Below are 13,505 nucleotides of genomic sequence, written 5' to 3' on the forward strand. Positions count from 1 at the left end.
GGAGTGATTTGCTTGCAGCACCAGAGAAACCCTGTGGTGAGGAGCAGAGAGTTCGCTCAGAGTTGGAGTAAATCACTCCGCCCAAGTAGCAGTGCTTCACTTTCTGAGAATATAGTTTCCCAGTATGTATACGGTTAGAAGATGGCTGTGTCCCATGTGACCTTGTTATTCGTACACTCTGTGACTATACAAATCACAACATGTAAATAGGAAAATGTTGGCGTTATCAGAGCCCGTCTATGGAGAGCCTGCCCACTCCCTATTAAGTCCTATTGTGCCGAATTTTGGTTGTAGTTCCACCAGAGTTCCACTGGGGGCGATCGCCCATGAGTGCAGAATGAATGGGAGTCTATGGGGCTAGACGGCTAAATTTGTCTCTTTCACCCGATTGCCGTTGAGAAATCTCAGATTTGATTGTAGGTTTTGCAAGTTCAACAAGGGTTATAGGTCGAAAGTTGAATGAACGAGTACTTAAGTCCTTTTGATTTCTTACAGGTTGAGTTGTTGTTGCCCATAACACGCTAGCATTCTGCTAATGAACGCTGATTGGTCAGTGAAGGACTGATTACGACCAGAGATACCGCTTGATGGCATCGTGGCATCCGAAGCGGGACCAGAAACAAACAAAACAAAAACTCTTCTAGCACGTGTGTTTACCTGTGTCAGCTGTGTTGTCGATGCCTCGAGAGAAAAGAAAGTGCAGAGCGCGAAAGCACCAAGGTGACTGAAGGATTACCGTAAAGCAGTATCTCTGGTCGTACGATGTGTATGACGTCATTGACACTTTAAAAGACTTTTTAAAGCAAATGACTCTAAAAAATCTAACACCCAGCAATGTGTAATTTCTTTGCATCTCCTTTCGAATACAACATTCAAATTACTAGACAAAAAAATATATCCTGAGAAAAGTGGATTTTGATGTGTATAGCGCCATAGACCTCCATTCATTCTGCACTCGTCCTGTGAGCACCCTCATATGGAATCAGAGTGGAACTGCAACCAGTTCAAAAGCCGGAAGTGTACTGAGAGTGAAACTTCTCGCCTTATTAGACATTCTCTGACGTTATTTTGTCACTTATTGGGAGCAGTATGCTAGCTGGAGCCATTTACCTCCAGTCTTTGTGCTAAGCTAGGCTAGCGGTGGGTGCGTCAGACAGAGTTACGGCACGCACGGAGATGAAAATGGTATGTCTGGACTTATCTAACTCTGGGGGATACGGTGAATAAGCTGAAGTTCCAAAAAGTCGGCGTGTTTCTTTAAGACGTTACAGTACTCTCTCAATATTCGAAGTGCAAACAGAGACCATAGCCACAACTAAACTGTCCAGAGATGGATATTGGGAGACAGATTGTATTTATGCAGCCTAATTTGCACGCATCAGGGAGCACGTGTTTTACTTGCTTGATATTTTTTTATAAAAACAGCAAAACGACAGTTGAGTCGAATGTAAGTGTAGCAGTGGAAATTGGAATATTCTATGCTTATTTTATCCTCACGCTACGTCATGGCGATATCGCGAGACAGCTTTTCACTCGACGGGAAATCTCGTCACATTTTGGTCTCGCGAGATCTCGTGGCACGTCACACCCTTAGTGATTTGTTTTTTTATTTTATGTGTTTGTGCATATGTGTGTAATCAGAAACTGTAAGAATTTGTGAGTACATGAATGTGGCTTTTGAATGTGTGTTTGTGTGTGTGTGTATCTGTGTGCTAGAGAGCACAGTGCTTTAGAAGTAGATTGTGGGACATAATAAAAGATAAATCAGAGAGACTCAGTCATAAGCTCTCAGTGTATGCTTGTGTGTGTGTGTGTGTGTGTGTGCCTTTGAGATTAATAGTGATTTCAGCATGCTGAATTCTGAATTATTGAAACATGGGGAAAGTGAATAAAGATTTATGACTCTTTGAGGCTCAGAAAGAGTTTCATAAACATGCCCTCTATCAGAGCAAAAAGTCACCCGCATCATCATTATAAATCAAAAACTCCCTTTAAAGTTTTTCTGCTCTTTTGTGAGAGTGAGAGAGCATAGGCGGAGTTTAGGGTGGGGCCATCTGAAATCTGATTGGCCCATTTAATGCCCCTGTGCTGACATATTATCGGCAATGGGATGCCAAACCAGAGAGCCTCTGGCCGAAACTACACTATCCAGCTGAACGATCTCGACCGTGCAGGCCAATTTGAACTATCCAGAATGCACTACAAATCCTGTGAACTTGTGGCTGGAGTGGACTGCACAACCCCTTCAAATTCTCCTTAGAATTCTCAAAGTCAAACACCCCAAACAGCAAAGTGTTTAGTTGAAAGAGTCTTTAAAACTTCAGAAGTTGCTCCAGTTGCTGAAGGGCATTCTGAAACAGATTCAGTCTAAAACAACACAAAAAAAGTGGACATGCAATGATATTAGAATTCTGGTCAATTGTGATAAGTTTATAATTATTTTTATTGGTTATTAAATTATGATAAATGACCCATATTAAAATTCCACAGTATTTTGTCAAAAATAAATGAAAGATAAAACGCTAAAAATAATTGTTTGAAATTCTGCAAGTAAATTTAGGTATCACAATATTATAATGTACAGTATGAAAGTGGATAGTCATTTCGTTATTTGCTTTACATTACATTTTAGATGTCATTAAATTATATGTAAATGTAAAAATAGAGGAAATGAGCATGGACAATTAAATATCCAATTTTAGTAAATACTGATAAATGAAAATTTACATTATATGGCACAGATATATTGTGCATACCTATAAAAAAAGTCAGCCGATTCAATCTAGTTACATAATTGTAACATTTTTGTATGCTGGAGCATTCATTTTTATGTTGTGTCTTAAAGAGTTAGTTCACCCTAAAATAAAAATGTTGCCATCATTTACTCACCTCATGTCATTGCAAACCCAAAGGAATTTAGTTCATCTTCAAAACACAATTGAAGACTCGCAAGAGCCAATTAAGTTTTTTCATGAGTGTCAAGCCATATTTTATGTGTTGAGTCTAAATTAAATCTGTCTCTTCTGAAGACTTAGGATTAAACCGCTTAATTCATAAAGTATGGATTACATTAATGATGTTTTGATGAACTTTTTGAAGCTTGAATATTTTTTGGTTGTGGACTTTCAATGAATAGTCAAAAATCTGAAAATATTTGTGTGCCGAAGATGAACGAAAGTCTTATTGGTTTGCCATTCTTGGTAAAATGAGTATGTATCTTACCAAATGTCCATCAACCACGCTATTTGCTCTCTCATTGTAAGGAGGAAAATAAAAAAAGGGGTCAGTTGTTTTTTCCCTCTCTACATGCCACCAAAATACATTAGGAAGAATGTGAGGCATAAAAATAGGAGAGATGGGAAGAGATAGAGTGATTGAAATAGGAAGAGACACAGGGAGGAATGGGGAGAGCGGGATGGTGGGGGGTTACATGTTCGTGTCTTTCTAATTGTGTGTCATTACTGTGAGACTCCCTGATTTGAGGGTTCAGGCAGACTCTCATTTAGAGAGAAGGAAAGAAAGAGAGAGAGGTTGCTGCTCTCATTACTGGACACACAGAGCTGCAGGGGTTGATGGGAGCTCGTAAGGTCATGCCATGCCAGACAGAAATTGCCAGAACGAGTCTGAGGCATGCAAGCATCTCTGTGCCATAATTTATTGCCAAACTCCACCAAGTGTGTACCACGTCCTGCAGCACAATCAAGTAAGAAAAATGCCATATGGCATTATAGATTATCAGAGGGAGAGTGAGGGTGACAGCAAGCGTGTGTGTTGGGGGAGGGATTGGATATCAGCTCGTAAAGTAACGCAGTCTACTTACTAAGAGTAAGTTAAGTTCATGGCTGCAGGAAATGAACTTGGAAATTTGCTGACTTTACTTGTCACTCTCTATCAAAAATGGATTCAGACACTTCAGCCACACTTGAAACTCTCTGATCGGCATTGCATTAGATGACAACACATCACACCAAGTGCCGTTCATTTTAAAGAGAGACAGCCCAAGCGTATTTTTGATTCAAAACATGTTTGTTAGGTTTCAAAGAGGTTGTTCATGAGAAAATGATGTCCATGATCTTTTGACATAAAAGAGATTCTCAAACTATAAAAACACATACTGAAACATTCATGACTCTAAACTTCCTGCCCCTTCCTGACTCTAAAATCCTTTTATTGAAACTAAGCTGGGAAAATGGCTGACGTCACAGAGATGTATACTTTAACGCGTGGTCGCCCACATTTACACGCCAACGCCACCTATTCAGTGTTTAGGCACTTGATCAGCCCAGTCATGGTGAGGTGATGAAGTAGAATAGATACTATTGTTCTTAACAGCTGCGAAGTATGAGAGTGAAATGAAGGAATGTTGGTCAAACCTGACTGTGTATTAGGGATGGGAAACGATGGTCTAATCATCCAAAAACCCACTAGTCGACTGGTTTATATAGTTATTGTTTTGGTTTTGATATTTTTAGCAGCAGTGCTTTAATTGTGAACCACAGTGTGCTGAGCTTTATAGGAATGCCCCGATGGTAATATACGCCAATAATTATTTTAAAGTTATATCAGATGACATAACTGAAAAATGTTCACACTCAGTATATTCTTTCGAAGTTTCAAACTGAGTGGTTGAAGTTTGTCATTTCTAAAAAATAACGACGTTGGATTATGTTTTAGAATTCATATCTGATACTCTTGGCATGAATGTTCTGCACATTGATTGGTAAATTGACTTGCAGCCAACTAGATATTGCACACACATCATGAGTTCTTTAAGGAACTGAAAAGCTAATGAGCGAGTAACGGCACCCCTGATGGTCACCCTCAGATGCCCACTGGTTAATCAGTATTAAACAAACTAGAGTGGCCACACATTGGTTATGCTGAAATAGCTAATTGGGTCATTAAGTGGTTAAGATTAGCATATGATCAAATGCTAAACAATGAAATAACTGAGGAGTTGACTAGAAGCATGAACACATTCTGCACTATAAAATCAAAATGAAATACTTAAAAGAAAGAGTTCACTCAAAAACACACATTCTCATCATTTATACCCTCTTGTTTTCTTCTGTGGAACACGAAATAGATATTTTAAATAGCATTGATATGGTCAAATAGCACAATGACCTTTTTCAAAATATTTTCTGTTGTGTTCCACAGAAGTCAGTACAAGTCTAGAGTGACATGAGGGTGAATAACCATTATTGGGTGAACTATCCCTTTAAAAAAAAGCATGCAAAATGATCGCCTTATAGTATCTAAGCTAGCATAATTATTTAACTAAAGTAAATGTGGACTAGGAATCATATGTCTTTTTCTTTTTTGTGAAGTAGTTGTCAGATATACACACTCACATGATTGACTGGCAGACTGACTGTTTACCATATACACAAATTTCCTTGCAGCGTTGTTGAAAGTCATGCATCTAAGACGCATACTCATTTGACCAGAAATTTACTGGTAGCTTGATTACATGGTCATTTGATCACACATACGCACACACTGGTACTGTGGGCATATGTCCATATGTTCCTGTTTATAATGTGGGACATCTGCTCAAAACCCTCCTGTTCACTTAAGTTAAGCAGCCATCAATCACTCAGACAAAGAAAGAGAGAGTTTTTAAGCTATGTGTGTGTTTATGTGCATAAGGAGGAAGACCGAGTGTGCGACTGTGTTTGACTGAGTGGCATTGTTGAGTGTTTATGTAAGTTTAATGAGACAGTGGCTGTATAGTGCTTTATTTTTAATAAGGTAAAGATGTTCAGTGCAGACAGGCCATATATAACTATCTGTGTGTGTGTGTGTGTGGGAGAGGGAAAGAGGACAGATGCATTAAGCTGTTGTAGGAGGCATTTGCAGAGCTCCACATGCGTCTTCTCTAGAGTATTGTCACTGGATTTTCATCCTCTGCTGTCATGCCTCTGTTTTTAATGTTACACATTACACAATACACAACTATTGGCACTTTCGGATATGTGGACGTTTAGAAAATAAACTGCCTCAAAATACACTTTTCACATTGTCACTTTTTAATATATCCAACAGAATATAGAAGATTTTACATTTTCACCACAATGTATTTATCACAGTTGTGATTCCAAAATGTCTGTAAAATGACATTTTTAACATATTTGAAAATAAATTAGTTGATTCATTTGTCTTGCTAAGGCTAATTTCAAAGCTACAATTTGTGGATACTAAATACACACAATAATATGTTCACACTTTTTGCAGATTTTGGCAAATTACTTGCTTGTTTGGAAAAGATGCATAATAAAAATATGAATAATTTTATTATAATATAAATGACAATAATACAATAAATAAGTGATATTAACTTTATTTTCACACAATAAATATTGAAATGGTTGATCTTTATTGCACTCTCAGTTTAGATCTTCATTACTTTAGACTTGTAATAATTTAGATTTTGTAATAGATTTTATGGTCTAGGTTAAAATAATTAATTAGCCATTTGAAAAGTAGCTGAAATAAATGATCAAATTTCATTAGACTTTAAATGTGACGGTGTGACCTTCATATGACAAAAACCAAAAGTTTAAATCTGTTTACTTTTAATAAAAATCAACTCTAGGTGCATAAAAGTGCCCGAAGTTAAAGAAACACCCACATACACTCATCCTTTCTGTGGCGAGTGATTAACTGGTTCCATGGTCAAACACACACAACAGTCAATATTCTCTATTAAACCTTATGGATTTGTTTTTCAATGTCATCGACTTCATTACACAGACATGATTCATTACACAGACATGATTCAGAGACCAGCAAGATTGTCAAGAGATATGATGGATCATTTAATCTGGGTTCAGCTGTATCAGTTTCTCTGCTTTTTGAGCTGTAAGACATATTTGTTATTAATAAAAAATATTTTGCTAAACTAACCCTATAAAATATTCCTTAATTTCAGAATAACTTCTCATGGTTAAAGACAACATGTCAGCATTCACAACTCATTTAACAGTTGTCGGACAGAATATATTACATAAACCTGTCACTGGCCAACAGTCCGCAATCTGTGTGAGGTAGAATTAGGTTCACACAAGATGTGTTTTTACGTAATGTTTGTCTGTAGTATTTTTAATGCAGATGAACGTCTTTCAGACCACGAGAGCCACATGTGAAGTTAAAAGTAGGTCATCCTTGACGTTGCTCGAGATCTTTACGTTCTGCTTTCTTCTGTTTGAGCACAAGAACACACTCTGTGCTGCATGTTCTCAGTTGGTTTGGAAAGGAGAAAGTTATTACTGTTTGATAAAAGATCATGTTGTTTTTTTTAGAATAATGTGTAGCGATGCGCAAGAACACCTACAGCATTTCTTAAGAAAATAAACGGTCAATTTTGATTTCCTGTTATTTTTGAATTGTAACACTGTGTACAACAAAAGTGACCTTTAGCTGTAACATTAACATTCTCTTTACTTGCTCTTTGTGTGTCCTTCCTACTTTAGGTGTGCGCGTCAGAGAGGAACTCCATGGCTCTAAGGTGTGCGAGACGCAACTTCAGCGAGTCAGTGCAGAGGTCATCAGGGTCATCGGCGGTCATGTGGTCCACACGCCTACTTTTCCTCTTCGCCCTCTTCACACCCGTCACGCTCGGTAGGACGCACACACGCACACAAAAGCCAATTATTTCCTTGTTGTGTTGTTTTCGCGAGATGGATAAATGAGATGTCTTACTGCTTTTATTTGATTAGCTGCCCCCCCAACCTTGAAGTGCAGACTGTCAAATGAAGACGAGCCAAATGAGAGCGAAGCGCGTTGCTCTCAAATCTTCAGTGGAAATTCCACAAAGTTTGTGCGTCTTATTAAAAGTTTTGGAAACTATTAATTGAGACATCTCTTCTTGCAGCAATAAATGATTCATGAGCAATCACAGAATTTCACAACCGCTGCACATCCGTTATGATCAAAACATTCACACATACGCGAAAACACGCTCAAGCACATACGGGGGAGAGAAATTTGAAACACACAAACAAAAACAACTCCAAAGCCTTTTAATAGATGGCTGCATTTTTCCAAACACCACGGTGAAATGTGAAATATAGCTGGATTATTTTCCCTTGAACGAGCCTTTTTATGGGCCGATCCATAACTATAAAAATTGTGTGTGAACCTGTTCAAAGTGCGTGAGATCGAGTGCAGATGTAAGAGGATCTGACAGATCAATAATCAGAGATGCAGACGTCTAGACGCTCAATGTGTGCGCACCTTATGTCAGCGCGACCCCGTGTGTGCGAGCCGTTCCCTCAAGGGGACCTTTGGCGTAACGTTTTGAGCTCAGAGGACACTGGGGAATTGGCCATTTGGGGAACGTTTTAAAAACATCAGGGCAATGTTCGGCTCCCTCATCGACGTTCTCTGTATCTCAGTAACACACACGTTCATTCAGCCGCGCTCCTTTTTTCTCACTGTCATCGATTGCCTCTTTTCTCTGGCTCTCACCTTCCACCAGTCTCAAGGGCGCTGAAACACAGTTCCACCTCGACAGCAGCCTTCCTCCCTGCACTCAATCCTGTTTAAACCAATAACCTACATTATACCATATGCCGTTTCAGTTCTATGCATCAGCCCTGCCCACACACTTATGCACCATCATTTCTGCTGGCCTTTGCTTTCTTTTAGAATCAGAATGGTTATTCTGTGTGTGTGTGTGTGTGTGTGTGTGTGTGTGTGTGTGTGTGTGTTGTTAAATCTCAACGGAAACGATTGCGATGGTGACAGCTTAATGCTGGATCCTGATTGGACAATGATTTGCTTTCTCTACTGTCAGTACGTATGCTAATCAGAAGCGGAGAAATTAACTCATGCACACAGTCAAGTGTCATTCACATCCCTTAGATTAATTTCATAAGAGTGAGTGTGTTTGAGTGTGTCTGTATCCGTCTCTGTCTGTGTACGCATTAGAATGCAGTTTATTGTGTTGGTGTTTGTCTATGGCTATACGTCATGCGGGGAAAGGAGTGTGTTGCTACGGTAACAGGAAAGGGGTGGCGGTAAAGAATGTAATTTTTGATTTAAGTGTCTGTGTGTGTGTAATTTAAAGAAAGGTTATTACTGAGGACATGATAACTAGATAGATGTGACTTTTGGATGCGGATATGAGATCTTTCTATTGTATAATGAAAGGATTGTTTTGCTCACAATAACTGTATTTATTCCTTTTCTACATGCCGTCTCCCTCTAACACGCTCAAAAACTGGATTATTTTATGTTTGAGAGAGAGTGTACGTGAGTGAAAAATGTGTTTAAATTTGTTGCATAGTTTGTTCAATGCAATATTTTTTTTCTCTTTGCAGTTTTAAGTCGTGCTCCAGTGCCGATGGCGGTGGTGCGTCGAGAGCTGTCGTGTGAGGGTTATCCTATCGAACTGCGCTGCCCGGGCACCGATGTCATTATGATCGAGAGCGCCAATTACGGGCGCACAGATGACAAGATCTGTGACTCGGACCCCGCTCAAATGGAGAACACTCGCTGCTATCTGCCTGATGCCTACAAGATTATGGGCCTCAGGTACAGAGATACATTCACATGCTTTGTACTCTATTGTTGTCTCAGAGGTTGATGTGTGCGTCTTTGTATAGTGTGTGTCAGTGTATGGCTACGAACACACTGCAGCTAAATGAGTCATTCCAATGAAGGAGGGACTATTTGTGACTATTTTTTCCTCTTCTGTTGAACACAAAATAAGATATTTTGAACAATGTTGGTAACTAAAGAGTTTGGACTTCCATAGTATTTTTTTTCCATACTATGGACATCAATGGGGCCCATAAACTGTTTGGTTACCCATATTCTTTGAAATATCTTCTTTTGTGTTCAGCAGAAGAAATATATTCATACAGGTTTGGAACCACTTGAGGATGAGTAAATGAGAACAGAATTTTCATTTTTGGGCAAACTATCCCTTTTTAACACCAAATTTATGCTGTGATAAAGTGTGTATTGGTTTGCCCATTCACACTGGATCAGTCACATTTATATAAACACATCAATTTATATAAACACATTAAGTAAATCACAGCTTATTTACTTTATTTACTTGAGTTTTAAGGAGACAAAATCATGTTGTTGGCTATTGAATACTAATGATAGGAGGCCATAATAGATAAGTTAACTAAAACAAAAACTTTTAAATAAAAATAGATTAAAGCAAAACAGAAATACTTTTAAAAAAAGCACATCTAAATAAAATGACAGAAGCACATAACAAAATTACTAAAACTTAAACCAAAATTAAAACGAAAATTAAAAAAATAAAAGATAATTCAAAATATAATAGTAATATAAATAGTTTTTAAATAATACTAAAATAACACTGGCCATAACTTGACTGGAACCCCTAGTCCAGGTATGAAATGACCGCCTCAGCCAATATGGCCACCGCGTCAACATCAAGAAAACTGAATACTTGGAGACCAATTCGTCTGATGGCAATATCCTGGTCAATGGCGAGGGCCTGACGAAGCTGAACAGCTTTAAGTACCCAGGATCGCGTCTGCAAAATGACGGTGGTATTAATGACGATGTGTGTGGGAGGGTGAATGTGGCCTGGATGTGCTGGAAAGAAGTGAGTCCAAGTCAAAGATATACCGAATGGTAGTACGCCCAGCTGTGCTGTATGGAGTCAAATGCTGGAGATCTCATAAAGATGTGCATGCACCGATGGATTGCTGGTGTGTCTCTCTTTGACTATTGCTGTAATGATACAATTTGGTGGCAAATGGGTGTTTTGCCAATTATGGAAAAAATGGTGTCTTCAGTGGTATTGGCATGTCCTACAAGCGGTACCAGACACTGTTGCTGACACTGCCTACCACTTCATGGTGGATGGCAAACGACCACGCAGATGACCAATGCATAGATGGGAGGATATGATGAAACCACCCGAATGGTGCACTCAACTTTGCGAAATGGCGTGCCATGATGCAAAGAGAGGACTCCGCACAAGTGTACAATACGAGAGGATGAAGAAGAAGATAACATTCTGAGTTTGAAACACCTTGTCACATATCTTTGAAATATTCAAACATACAGTATAATTTATTAGTAAAAATAAAGTATTGATTTAAAGCTACACTGTGTAATTTTTTAAGTTGATTCTTAGCAAAAAACACTTTGTTCTTTCAAACTGATATGTGCTCATTAATGTGTAATTACTTCTACCAACTAATCAAGTATTCTCGTAAGCGTAGAATCTGCCATTTAGAATACATACGAGCGAGTCGCTCGAATGGCGGCAGCCATGTTGCGCCTCCATCTTGAAAATACATTAGCCAAAGAGGGACATACCTGGAAATTCAAGCTTCGCCTTAAGCGTTTTGACACTCAGTGGCACCGTGACGAATGCGAGGGGGAGATTACTCGCGACTGCCGGCAGATTTGAAATAATACGGCCACCGTGGGAGTTAAAAAGCCCTCGGAATGGGAGGGGCTAGAAAGTAATGTTCAGTTGGTAGTCATAAACAATTTCACCGCTAGATGGGAGAAAATCCTACACAATGTAGCTTTAATTTAGTACATTAATACTAATTGTGTCTGACATTATGTGTCTGATAGAATGCTTAAAACTTAAAAATACCACATTCTACAACCGAATTCATTGCTGAAACATTCAGGCAGTGACAACTGCAGTTTCATTAAATATGAGTAGCATGTACAGACCCAAACTAAACTAGTTGGTAATGCTGTGCCGCTATTGAGTTATCACGCTGTCAAGTCTTTGAGTGAATCATGCATTCCAAAGCACATGGAATAATAGTTTAGGGGATTTATTCCAGTATTTAAATGTGGTTGTATCCCAAAACTTTGCAGTGTGTATGTGGCCTGTGTGTTATGTTTCAGTTGAGCACAATGTGGAGAGCTAAACTGTCAACACTTTGATTTGTGGGCATAATTAGCACATAAGAGTGCAATAAAAAAACAGGAAAAAGATACTGTGCTTCAAAAGCAGGTGTTCACCATGCAGAACAATGCCAGTGTATATCTCTACAGCAGTTTTTTTAACAGCTCAAGGAATTAATCAGATATACTAATTTGAGATTGTCCACATTACATAACACCCCAAACATGAGCCCTCAACATTTTAGCCACCCTTTTTGCATTTTTTTATGTAGTTTGGCAGGACAAATGAATTCTTTGCCTCTAAACCGAGCTACAGAGAAAAACAGAACCCATGCAGAACAAACACCATTAGCAACTGCGTCATCACAAGAAACATTATCGTTTCAGTTCCGATATAATGTCGAGAGCACAGCCTGCTATCCATCTGACCTTGACTCTGACTGGGGATGACAACCTAGCACCCCGTGGCACAAGAACAAAGATGTAGAGAAATGGGCTACGTATGATAATTATCACAAACTATGAATGGATGTGTCATGCTGTGTAACGCCATTCCTTGTCCTCATAAAACATTCATAAAAATGGTGGCTTCTACTGTACGGTTTTAATTTTGAACTGGACAGATTTGATTATACAGTTTTTTTGTTCATTCAGAATTTGCTCCGTGTGTGTGTGTATAATCAGGGGAAACGTGTAAGGCAGAGAGCACCATATCCTGCCCTGAGGTTGCCTGTTATACCACCTGCCAGCTGCCCCACACACACACACACACACACACACTGCCTCAGGGTAGACCAGACTGTAAGATCCAATTAGTAAGGCCATAGACCATGCCCAGAGTCAATGTGGAGGAAATTACCATTTATGAGTTCTCTTTCATACACACACGTACATATACCTGTAACACACGCTCACATTCTCTTGTGAGAGACAATTTAGATGTTCGGATGCTGGCTTTTATCAACACACAAGAGATACATTTTTCAGTTTATGTAACTCTGAGCTACTAATGTGCAAGGCACGCTTTGAATGTAGCAGTGTATAATTCCCACAGAGGAATTAGGAAACGTTCCATGAAACAGAAGACGAGAAAGATTTTGCCTTTTTTCTCTCTCTCTCTCTGTCCTGCTCCGCTGCTTTTTATAGAAGCTGTGGCTGGAATCACACATCATTTATCATTCTCCACCTCATCTCCCGCTCTCCCTCTCTCTATCACTCGCTCTCTCTCATTTTGTCTGACCTTTACATCTCACTCAGTTTGGGCTAATGTATTCACAGAGTGTGTGTGTATGTGTGTGCCATGGCGGGCTAATGCTCTAATCAATGAGGGAAGGTAATTGGAAGGTGATTGTTTGGGAGCCCCTTATCCAAGATCTATTGGCAGACATAATATATTACACAAAGAGATTTCAACTAGCAGGTCTGATGCAATTCAGAGGAGAGAGAATAGAACTGATTTCAGATGCTGCATGCTAAACAGTTGTTCCAGAAATGAAAATGGCAAGAGAGCCTGTGATTGGTCAGGATATTTGATTTTCTCCTATCATTGATCATGTTACATTGCATGTGGAAATGTTGTTGGTTTGGTTAAAAATGACAATTCCGTCAAATCTCATATTTATCCCGCCCAAAAA

The 13,505-nt window shown here is 39.0% G+C and overlaps 1 protein-coding gene across 4 annotated transcripts in view; it reads left to right on the forward strand.

Annotated features, from left to right (window-relative positions):
- The window catches only part of adgrl3.1 (adhesion G protein-coupled receptor L3.1), a 114,147-nt gene that overhangs the window by 21,144 nt on the left and 79,498 nt on the right, over nucleotides 1-13,505 (forward strand). For all 4 annotated transcript variants that reach the window (XM_084096100.1, XM_084096101.1, XM_084096102.1 and 1 more), the window contains exons 2-3: nucleotides 7,476-7,623; nucleotides 9,327-9,540. In XM_084096100.1, the coding sequence (XP_083952226.1) occupies nucleotides 7,500-7,623; nucleotides 9,327-9,540 (338 nt within the window). In that variant the 5' untranslated portion in view covers nucleotides 7,476-7,499. The remainder of the gene's footprint in view (nucleotides 1-7,475; nucleotides 7,624-9,326; nucleotides 9,541-13,505) is intronic.

Source organism: Abramis brama, assembly GCF_963993115.1.
Source record: "Abramis brama genome assembly, chromosome: 2".
Lineage (NCBI taxonomy): Eukaryota > Metazoa > Chordata > Actinopteri > Cypriniformes > Leuciscidae > Abramis > Abramis brama.